This window comes from Doryrhamphus excisus, unplaced genomic scaffold, assembly GCF_037039965.1.
Source record: "Doryrhamphus excisus strain RoL-2023G ecotype Guam unplaced genomic scaffold, RoL_Dexc_Guam_v1.1 HiC_scaffold_24, whole genome shotgun sequence".
In the NCBI taxonomy this organism is placed as follows: domain Eukaryota; kingdom Metazoa; phylum Chordata; class Actinopteri; order Syngnathiformes; family Syngnathidae; genus Doryrhamphus; species Doryrhamphus excisus.
The window spans coordinates 1,007,555-1,017,997 of NW_027621862.1; the positions used below are offsets into that span (position 1 = coordinate 1,007,555).

Below are 10,443 nucleotides of genomic sequence, written 5' to 3' on the forward strand. Positions count from 1 at the left end.
TCGCATCAACTCAAGTCAGCTTTACATATATTTACATTTATTTTACATCCATTACACGAGCTTACATGCATAATACAACTCTCAACATCGCCTGTAAAGTCGTTATATGGCAAATCCCTGCATTTCATTAGGAGAGGATGCGACCTTGTCCACAAAGCATGCTGGATATATTATGGATATTCATTTACAGGATGTATCACGTGTTGCGCTTGCATCTTCTATGCTAATCACAGTCGCTATAGGCAAGACAAAAACATTTTCGTAATGTAAAATTAAATTATACTGCTACTTTAGGAAGGCATCTGCTGCATCATCATACTGATTTTAATACATTATACGTATATTTTAGAAATGTACTGCCCATACAGTGTAATTATATTCAAATGTTTGGCTTCTTTTTAACCACAAATTAGTTTCATTATTTTTAATAGTGAATACTGTTTCTGTTTTTTTTTTCCCAATCCCAAACATGAATATTCAGATAAAAATGTAACATATTTTTAGATTATTGAAGCTGTCAAATATAATAAAAAATTATACACTTAAAATAATTACAAATATTTTAAATTAATACTTTTTACATGTATTAATTTAAAATATTTGTAATTATAGTCGCACGAGTGGTTTCAATACAAAGTAAAACATACATTTTATAATTGTTTTATACTACTCCATTACTTTTATACTGTGTATTTTAAAAACTAGGAACTAAATATATATTTTTAATCTGAATTTTTCTCATGTTTTGGATTTAAATATATATTTTTAAAATTATGGTTAGACAGCAATAATTTGTATTTGTATTTCTGTTCAACTAAATATTAATAGCATTTATGGCCATATTGTCCAACTCTCAATTTCCAAGACCGATATGTGTAACATGACATATTTCTTGTGATGGAATGAACACATACTGAATTTTTTTAAATATCGGTTTTCATGATCAGGGAAAAAAAATCCAATCCCGATGTCGACTGATATCACATTTTTAGGGTGATATCGGGTTGATAATTATTGGATATCTTTACTATATGATGTATATATATGTTTATAAAATTATTAGAATATTTTTTCCTATTTAATTTGGAGAGAAAAATATGAGTTTTTTTGTTGGACAGTATTGCTATGAATGAAGTGTGCAGTTCCAAGTACTCCGCATTATTAGATTGTGTTTGTTGTGTGTTCATGTCAATGATGCATATATAATAATCATAATAATAATACAATGATGCATATATTGTTCCAAAGAGTCCAAAAGCTGCCGAGTCATCAGTCAATGTACTGCGACAGCCACCTGAATCCTTCGCCGTAGCCTTGTCTCTTCAACACGCTACACATGAAGACCTCCAGGGGTCTCGCATTGTCATCCTTGGGCATCACACTTCCCTGTTGGGGACGTCACGTTCCGTCAAAAAAAAACATGGCAGACGCTCAAAGTCATCCTCGGGTGTGACCCACCTTTCCTGTGACTTGCATGTCCAGAGCGAGCGCCCCTCGTAGGCCGCGTTCGCTCATGGCCTCCAGCCGGTCGATTTTATTCCCCAGCACCATGATGGGCATGTTGGCGATGGTGTCGTCCGCCAGCAGGGCCTAGCCAACGCAACAAGGCGGAATTAGCGTCGCTTTAATTGTTGTTAGCATAACGCCAGTGTCACGCTTACGTCCAGTTCCATCTTGGACTCTTCCAGCCTGTCGTGGTCCGCACAGTCCACCACGAAGACCACGGCATTCACCGCAGGCAGGTAGTTCTTCCACACTCTTCGAGCTATTCACATAGGACGTTTATAAAGTACAAAAATGCCCTTAACACATGGATTTCTCTTCTGTTTAGGGTACCAAAGGTCGGCGTCTTACACTCACCTTGCACGTGTCCTCCCAGATCGAAGGTGGTGAAGGTCATGCCGCAGATTGTCAACTCTTCAGACGCTTCAAGGAGCAAAAACATCAACTACTCATTAGGTACACCTACGTATACATCGTACATGGTACTAATATTGCACAATATTTAGCTCCATATGTGCTATTTGGCAAAAGCAAATGTTACTTGGATGCAGTGTGGGCACGTGCTGACTAAGTCGGTCATCCTTCAACCTGTGCAGTAGAGTTGTTTTGCCCGCATTGTCCAGGCCCAGGAAGACCAGCTTGCCTGTCTTTTTGTACAGACCTGCAGTCACGTTAAAAAAAAAACAAAACATGAATATAACCCTTCAAGGACGTTACAATTTGGGACAATTTGTGTATCTGTTGGCAGAAAGACACCCAAACAATGCTTACCCAGGAACTTCAAAACGTTATGAAACCTCCTGGAGACCCAGTAGACTAAAACCGACATTGCAGGCATCTTGTTCTGAAACACAAACCACACAAACGACTCGATTATATCCAAGTCGTCCGTTATTCTGTTGCAGTTTTCCAAAAAAAAATATAAATAATGGCTATTTTGGGCCTGCGTGGTGGATAAGTGGTTAGCATGCTGGTCTCACAGCTAGGAGACCCGAGTTCAATTCCACAAACAACTAGATTATATCTAAGTCGTCCATTATTCTGTTGCAGTTTTTTTTAAAAAAAAAGGGCTATTTCGGGCCTGCATGGTGCACAATGGGTTAGTACCCAGGCCTCACAGCTAGGAGACCCAAGTTCAATTCCACCCTCAATTCCCAAACAACCACATTTTATCTAAGTTGCCCGTTATTCTGTTGCGGTTTTCCAAAAAATATATATATAAATAATGGCTATTTCGGGCCTGCATAGTGGTTAGCACGCAGGCCTCACAGCTAGGAGACCCGGGTTCAATTCCACCCTCGGCCATCTCTGTGTGGAGTTTGCATGTTCTCCCTGTGCATGCGTGGGTTTTCTCCAGGACTTCCTCCCACATTCCAAAAACATGCTAGGTTAATTAGTGACTCCAAATTGTCCATAGGTATGAATGTGAGTGTGAATGGTTGTTTGTCTATATGTGCTCTGTGATTGGTTGGCCACCACTCCAGGGTGTACCCTGCCTCTCACACGAAGACAGCTGGGATAGGCTCCAGCACCAGTATGGTTTGTTGACTTTCTACATGTTATGTTATCAGAAGTAGTCAAAATAAACGCTAACGTGTTTGAACTGGTCTTAAACGGACGTTGGAACGTACGTTGTTCGTCTTTAGGGTGTGTGACGTCATCTGTCCTCCCTTTGTATTGGCAGAGTCAAATTGAACACATTTTATTGGACGGCTCCTCCATTTTGGAAGGCAAAATACCCTATTAACAACATACTAGTCATTTGAATTTCCCATGTTATTCGAACGCCACATAAACTAGCTCGTTTAAGGCTTTAGCACTGGACTTCATTCATATCGGCACTTTGGTGATGTTTGTAGTTCCAAACAAGTACTAGCTTTTATTTGCAATGTTTTTAATTAATGCTGTAAAGCTTTGTACATATATTTTGGACATATATTGTTACTTTTGACGCCGCCTACAAGCGAGTGTGGTAATTATGTCGGTCTTTTGACTATCAGACTGTTTATATCATCACCCATTTAGATTTTAAGTTCGTAAAATGTAATACTCGTTAAACGTTTCTTTCGAGTGATTTAACAGGCGACTTACCAGCAACCCAGAACGGGAACGGTTGTCAACTGTCTCCTTGGAAACAGACGAGCTGAGTCGTCTTCTTCGTTTGATAAAATGAGTCACTTTGCCATCGCAGCGCCCCCGCGTGGCGTGTTGGTTTAATGAAAGTGCAACGTCATAAAGTACAAGGAAACATTTATTGATCAGTGATGGCAAACGCAGTTGTTACATTATTGTTATGATGCATTTCACTTTGTTGTCATGACAAGCGTTAAAATAGGTGCAGAAAAGCATATTTTAAAACAGAATTGAATACATAACACATTGATGCTAAATGGTAATGCTAATGGTAGAAATCAATTGAAGGAATAACAAAGAATGAATTGATTTCCATTCAAAATGTCATTACTTTTCATAGTAGAACCATTTGTCGACTGGAAAAAAAAGGGAAGCAAATATTTAGTTTGAAAAAGGACCCAAAACAGAAACTGCATTTTGTACTTTTTGACTGACCTGAACTAGGAATGGGATCTTCAGCTCCAAAGGCACACGCCTGTGAAGGATTAAAATAGCGTATATATGTTATATATTGTATATTATATTGGATCACATTAGATTAGTGTACTTAATGTTGCGGAAAGTGAGTGCACTTGGCTCACCGACTCAACAACAGCGGCGGCGTCTTGGGCAGACAAGCAAGACGGACTGTCCGAGATGCTTGTGTTCATACTGAGCGACAAAAATACAGTTAAATATTAATTATATATAAATAATGTATCTTTAATCATTTATTGTAAAAATATTGTGTTGTAATGTTGAAATCAAATGAAAAATAAATGCCTGGTCAGGTTGAAAGGCGGCAGTAGTGGCTGACAAGGAATTTGCATGCATGCACTACACACATCAGACTGAAGGGGGCAGCATTTCCCCACTAACTGAATAATGCTAAATAATCTAGTAGTAAAATTACTGTTCAAAATTGGTAGATTAGAAGACTAAAGAAAGTTTAGTCAGTCAAAAACATGAAAAATAGTACAGCAGGATAATAACTCACTGTCGCCTCCTGAGGTCAAATGTAGTATTGCAATGTGTAAAAACCGGCTAGTTTATTTTCATAATTTTTTTTATTTTTTTGCAATAAAAACTTTACATTTACATTATTAACAAATCAAAAAAAATTATTTAATTGTTGATAAAAAATCAAAAAGTACATTTTTAGATTTGCTAATAATAGTTTTAAAATTGTAAAATGTCTATTAAAAATATATGATGAATGAAAAAAAATATTTTTTAGAATTTATTTTAAATACATTGTTAAATAATAAATGAAAAATGTGATTAAATGCATTTATATTTTTAAATAAATTATTAAATTTCTTTCAATTAAAAATATGTCATTAAATTAAAAGAATGTCTTTATTTATTATTAAAATTATAATTGAATAAAATCTAATATTTACAAAAAAAGTTTCAAGTAAACTGCTACAATTCTTTGAATTAAAGTGATTGAGTTGAGGTACATTACGCAGTGTCAACATGGTAAAAAAAAGAAGTATAAATGCCAAGTGGCATTACTGTGTTACCAGTTTAAGTCGCCAGTGTCGGTCTTTTGGGACACGAGAGCTTTCCAGAACTCGTGGGTACTCTTCACAGTTTCTATAGCAAAATCCTAAGGGGGGGGGGGGGGGGGGGCACAACGTAAGACACTCATTCCACTGCATTGTCTTGAGACAAAACGATGCACGGTACATTTACCCTGTCCTTGAACTCCCCGTTAAAGGCAAACTGATTTTCAGCTTTGCCGTCCGGGACTTTGTAGCGTTTGAACCAGTCCAGCGTCGCCTCGAGGTAGCCGGGCTTCAGTCGTCTGACGTCGTCGATATCTGCCGAGACGATGAAGGACAAACTAGAAACGTAGCAACCGGAGATCACCGTCGCTGTTGTCGCTCCTACTGTTAAAGTCATCCGCCTCGGGGTCGTCCGTATTGATCACGATGACCTTCCAGTCCGTTTCGCCCTCATCGATCAGCGCCAGCGTGCCCAGCACCTTGACTTTGATCACCTCCCCTCGGGAGCACACCTGACAGAGAACAATTTCCATCTCCGCAATTGAATTGATGTCCCTCGTTGCTTTGTACCTTGTTTCCGATGTCGCAAACATCGATGGGGTCGTTGTCACCGCAGCAGCCCGTGTCAGCGTCCTGGTGGTGAGGGTCCTCCCATGTCTGACCGAAGCAGTATTACATCATGGTAATACAATAGTACACTTTCGCTCAAAAGTCAAACTAGACATGTGACGATAACCATAGAAGCAGAAATTTCACTATACTATAAGGTGTTTATGATGTTTATGATGACCGCATTATTATGGAGGATTTGGAAATAAACCGGCATGTACAGTGGCGTGTCGCTAGGACAGAATCCTTTCGCTCCACTGCCTCACAAGGGAGAGAAAGGACAGGGAGGGATGACGTACCTGGGGGATAGCGCCATAGTTCCAGATGTAACCTTTGTGGGGGAACACGTTGGCCACGTAGCGGAGGTTGCCCTTCTTCATGTCCTGTTTCAGTGGATTGAGAGCATCTTTGGTGGCGATCTGGAAACCATAGAAACATCGAAAAAATGTTATTATTGATAATGAAACTAAAACAGGATCAAAAATACCTCCATCTTTGCGTTGGTCCATCTGGGAACTTCCACGACGGCGTGAAAGATATTCTGCAAGATGAATACAAATAGCTCACTATTAGCTTACAATGATTAGACAATAGCCACCACAGGAAGTACTCTCCCATTGTTAAGGTGTGAGTCTATATATTATGTCTTATTTGTGTCTTATTTCCTATATTAGGTAATATGACTGCTTTTGGTGACTATAGGGGTGTTATTTCATATCTAGAGAGCTCTAGTAATGTTAAAACCTGTACAGAGAAGGTTGTTCTATGCTGTAATTATGAAAATATTACCTGACAATAACCTGAATATGTGTTTATTTTGGGGTAAGGGGGCTCACCTGGGCTTCATTTGCATAGATGGGAATGTCGTGGAAAGGAGAGATGTATCGGCCCTCGGAGTTCTCTGTGCCAAGGAGACATTTGTCACTCAAATGCCCGAAACAGGAAACGTCCGTTGTTAAGTTGATGAAAGGGTCTTACTGAAGAAGAGTCTGTAGTCGCTGGTGTTGGGTCGACCTCGCTCCTCGGTGCTGAAGCTCATCTTGGTGACCTTTCACTGCTCTCACGACGACAAGAATAAGGCGCTACAGATTGACTGAGTGAGTGAGTACCACGCACACACACACAAACACACACACACACTTGCTTAAGCCGACAACAAGCCGCATGTGAAGACAACAGCGTATAAATCAAATGTAAACAACAATGCTATTATTACCTCCGTTTCCACTTCCAGCCACACTATGCTGCCCGGATCGCATGTTTTTAGCAATCCTAGCATGCTTGTATATTTTCACATTGTTTATGTCGGTGCCACAAGGCTCTCCGGGGGCCTTTTGGTGACAAAAACAGATGGTACCTAACAGGCGTTAGCTGTAAACCAATTAACAGAGTGGATTAGCTGGACTACTCGTCTCGGTGGAATTTGACTGCAGCTGTTTGATAACAGACGCACTTACATGGTCACGTCCTTTATGCTGTGGTCTTTGATATTTTAGCATCTATAAATGCTAAATATGTCATCGCAGAACTACCATATTACCATTTGTTTTGTAGGCATGTATGAGGAAGGATGCTTTGATTAATAATAAAACTATATAGTTAAAATAATATTAAATAATAATTAGAGATGTCCGTAATTATTGGCACCAATATCCGTATCGGATTTTTTTACCCAAAGCATGAAAAATGATATTTAAAAAATGCTGTATTCATTGGGGTCAAATGGTTAGCACGCAGGCCTCACAGCTTGGAGACCTAAGTTCGATTCTCACCATCGGCCATCCCTGTGTGGAGTTTGCATGTTCTCCCCGTGCATGCGTGGGTTTTCTCCGGGTATTCCGGTTTCCTCCCACATTCCAAAAACATGCTAGGTTAATTAGCCACTCCAAATCGTCCATAGGTATGAATGTGAGTGTGAATGGTTGTTTGTCTATATGTGCCCTGTGATTGACTGGCCACCAGTCCCCGCCTCTCGCCCGAAGACAGCTGGGATAGGCTCCAGCACCCCCCGCGACCCTCGTGAGGATAAGCGGTAGAATGCAGATCCAATGCAGGAGTGAAAAACAGCAACAAATAACATGCCAAATTATAAATTGGGAAAAGAAAAACTTTTATACAACCCAAAATAATAAGTAGGCGATTACATCCCATAATATCCCACCCAAAAGTCAATCTGGGCCTATAAATATTTTTAAAAAAAAGCTAAAAAATCTCCATGCTTCAGATGCCAGGTTGTGTTCTCATTGCGCGCACAGGATGCGGACATCCCGTGTAAACATCGTTTTTAGGACTCCTTTGTTGACAAGACGTCAAACTTTTGTGGAGATTTGAGAGCGGATTGCGTGTTTGAGTCTAGAGGGTTCGACATCACGTTGAGCCACTTCAGCGCGGGCATGGCGGCTAGCTTCTCCAGCGGGACTTCTGTGGATTCAAACACCAAAATGACATCATATGAGGAGAGTAAACGGATACTTTGTTTGCCTTCACTTCATTTGATTACCAGTGATGCTGTTTTCTTCCAAGTTAATCCTCTCCAAAGTGGGCATTTCTGTTAGTTTACCCGGAAACACAGAGAAGTTGTTATTTGCTAGGTTGATGCTGGTCAAGTGCTTCATCTCCTCCAAAGAGTCAGGGAGTTTGGTGAGAGCGTTGCCGTGCAGGTCCAATTCTGCAACGTAAACAAATTAAACACAGGGATTAAATCAAGTGGTTTGCTTCTCAGTGCATATAAATGCTTCTATTTTTTAACCAACAACCTCTCAGCTGCGTGAATGTGGAGAAGAACTTGCTGTTAAGGGCCTTCAGTTCATTGTCGGCTAATGTGATGACCCGAATGTTCTCGGAAACGCTGCTCAGAACCTTGAAAACTCCATCAGGGAAGGAAATGAGCTTACAGTTGGACAAATCTGAGGGAAAAAAAATAATACAATAATAATTTGTAGTCCACTGCTGCCACCTGCTGGTTAAATTAGAAATCAACCGTGGATGATGGAAGTCTTACCCAGATATTCTCTTCCTTCCTCGACTGTTGCATTGATCCTGCGGGCCACATTAACCACAGCCTCCGCCATTTTTTCTGTCTCCCAAATGAAATTAAATATAGAATTAGATAAATATTTATTATGAGCAATTAATTATAGATATTATGCCTATTCTATGGTTGTATTATATCATCATTTACAGTTCTGTATCCATAAAACCTCAGCAAAAGTGACGCACATATACAGAAGCAAGTCCAATCAAACCGGAAGTTCTTTCTCTCATAGCCAGAGTCAGACTGCTAGCTTACAAAACGGCCACCGATCAATATCGGGGGGGAAACTGATCAGGGTGTGTCGATAAACGGCTTTCAAAGCCGGTCACAAAAAACGATTGGGGTGCGTAATCAAGTGAGACTTTACACTCAATGACCCCAATATGACCTCTCCGTCACTAACTTAGTCAGTACCCTTTTTGTACAGCAGAGGCCACTATTGTGTAGAATGTATGAGAAGGCAGTCGGCATATCATAAAAACGTCTACATGTGACTAGATTGCATTTTCACAAATAGAATAAAGGTTTTACAAATCACAAACTGTATTTTTATCAACATTTTGTTTTTTTTTTTAGATTAATCCAGTCCAGATTTGAGAAGTCTAGCCCTAATGTTTTTCAAATTGGACCACGTCTAATATGGACCAGGTGCTAAAAAAAGTCTTACAGTGCTTGTATTGCAAATCTAATAATAGTTTCACAAATACAACAGTGGGTGTCAAGTGTTTTACCTAAAATGTTTTCACATTAAAATAGATCATCCGGCCGTTCCACCTTAAAAATTCCCCCTTAAGTGGCCAATGGGAAGCCAACTTCAGTGTAGTACTGTTGCTACACGACTATATTTAGCTACAACCGCACATGATATAGTGTGTGTGTACAAACTTAGTTACATGCTAAGAAAGTCACCGTTTATCGGTGGAGTAACTGTACGCTGCACAAATATACCCATAACAATAATAATAATAATGAGTATTTGTCGTTAAAATAGGGAGACTACACTTACCGACGAGTTCTGCTCTAACCCGGAAGATGGCCGGAAGCTAACGCTAGCCACTGGCAGATAGCTTGACAAATTAGGCGTGGGTGTATTTTTAGTCCACCTCTGAAGGGATAGCTAAATGTTAACCGACTCGTTAGAAAATAAGACTAATTAAGTTATTTAGTTTAATCGCGTTTTAAATAATATAGCCTTTTTTTATTTTAACGTGGCTGTCGTAGACAGCATGAGCAAGCTAGGCTACTACCAAAATAAAAAATGTATGGGCTAGTTATATCATGCGCATCAAACCTGCGCAGGGGAATTGCAGACGACTGTCCATACACTGTAATATCATTTGCGCAAACTGACCGCTTGTATGACTCTCCAATGTAACCGCTTGAGTCTAATGTTTATAGGCACTACAGTGTTATTTATTTTAAATCCGTTAGGAAGTGAATTGTGTGTCTTACCTCACAGTCCGGATCCACTTCTCTACTACTTGCTTTAGCTCCGGGTCCAAACTAACTTCATTTCTGGTTAGTCAGTGTTATTTTGTTTTGTTGTCAAAGGATTTTAATACAATGGAGCACTTCTAGCCCTCTGTTTCAACTTTAGAGCATTTTCTGGACTTTCTGCCCAACAATGCTTTGGTTTGAATTAGTGGTCATGTGTGCATTTTTAGCAATGAGCCA

The 10,443-nt window shown here is 39.6% G+C and overlaps 3 protein-coding genes and 1 long non-coding RNA gene across 9 annotated transcripts; 1 reads left to right on the forward strand and 3 right to left on the reverse strand.

Moving 5' to 3' along the window:
- Positions 1 to 20: 20 nt before the first annotated feature.
- On the reverse strand, positions 21 to 3,681 carry sar1aa (secretion associated, Ras related GTPase 1Aa). The gene is made up of 7 exons (XM_058061057.2): positions 3,595 to 3,681; positions 2,275 to 2,347; positions 2,045 to 2,164; positions 1,861 to 1,926; positions 1,662 to 1,765; positions 1,459 to 1,590; positions 21 to 1,386 (listed from the first exon to the last, which is right to left on the reverse strand). The coding sequence occupies exons 2-7, from the start codon at positions 2,339 to 2,341 to the stop codon at positions 1,270 to 1,272; spliced, it is 606 nt and encodes a 201-aa protein (XP_057917040.1). The 5' UTR covers positions 2,342 to 2,347; positions 3,595 to 3,681; the 3' UTR covers positions 21 to 1,269.
- Positions 1,100 to 2,558, forward strand: LOC144895248 (uncharacterized). Its single transcript, XR_013625740.1, has 2 exons — positions 1,100 to 1,742; positions 1,832 to 2,558. It is a non-coding gene; the product is annotated as an uncharacterized LOC144895248 (long non-coding RNA).
- A 55-nt stretch (positions 3,682 to 3,736) lies between the features above and the next one.
- Positions 3,737 to 7,395, reverse strand: ppa1a (inorganic pyrophosphatase 1a). Of its 3 annotated transcripts, none has more exons than XM_058061054.2 (12): positions 6,952 to 7,395; positions 6,714 to 6,824; positions 6,572 to 6,636; positions 6,223 to 6,276; positions 6,035 to 6,154; positions 5,697 to 5,783; positions 5,512 to 5,638; positions 5,314 to 5,441; positions 5,142 to 5,227; positions 4,218 to 4,287; positions 4,072 to 4,111; positions 3,737 to 3,992 (listed from the first exon to the last, which is right to left on the reverse strand). In XM_058061054.2, the coding sequence occupies exons 2-12, from the start codon at positions 6,772 to 6,774 to the stop codon at positions 3,964 to 3,966; spliced, it is 867 nt and encodes a 288-aa protein (XP_057917037.2). In that variant the 5' UTR covers positions 6,775 to 6,824; positions 6,952 to 7,395; the 3' UTR covers positions 3,737 to 3,963. The 3 variants fall into 3 exon arrangements, with proteins under 3 accessions (XP_057917037.2, XP_078644850.1, XP_078644849.1); XM_078788724.1 differs by having other exon boundaries at positions 6,714 to 6,828; XM_078788723.1 differs by lacking the exon at positions 6,952 to 7,395 and having other exon boundaries at positions 6,714 to 6,867.
- Positions 7,396 to 7,786: 391 nt separating this feature from the next.
- On the reverse strand, positions 7,787 to 10,357 carry lrrc20 (leucine rich repeat containing 20). 4 transcript variants are annotated; one of them, XM_058061062.2, is made up of 5 exons: positions 9,776 to 9,794; positions 8,737 to 8,815; positions 8,492 to 8,641; positions 8,236 to 8,403; positions 7,787 to 8,156 (listed from the first exon to the last, which is right to left on the reverse strand). In XM_058061062.2, the coding sequence occupies exons 2-5, from the start codon at positions 8,804 to 8,806 to the stop codon at positions 8,020 to 8,022; spliced, it is 525 nt and encodes a 174-aa protein (XP_057917045.2). In that variant the 5' UTR covers positions 8,807 to 8,815; positions 9,776 to 9,794; the 3' UTR covers positions 7,787 to 8,019. The 4 variants fall into 4 exon arrangements, with proteins under 4 accessions (XP_057917045.2, XP_078644838.1, XP_057917044.2 ...); XM_078788712.1 differs by lacking the exon at positions 9,776 to 9,794 and adding an exon at positions 10,222 to 10,282 and having other exon boundaries at positions 7,788 to 8,156; XM_058061061.2 differs by having other exon boundaries at positions 7,788 to 8,156; positions 8,737 to 8,811; positions 9,776 to 9,914.
- Between the last annotated feature and the right edge of the window lie 86 nt (positions 10,358 to 10,443).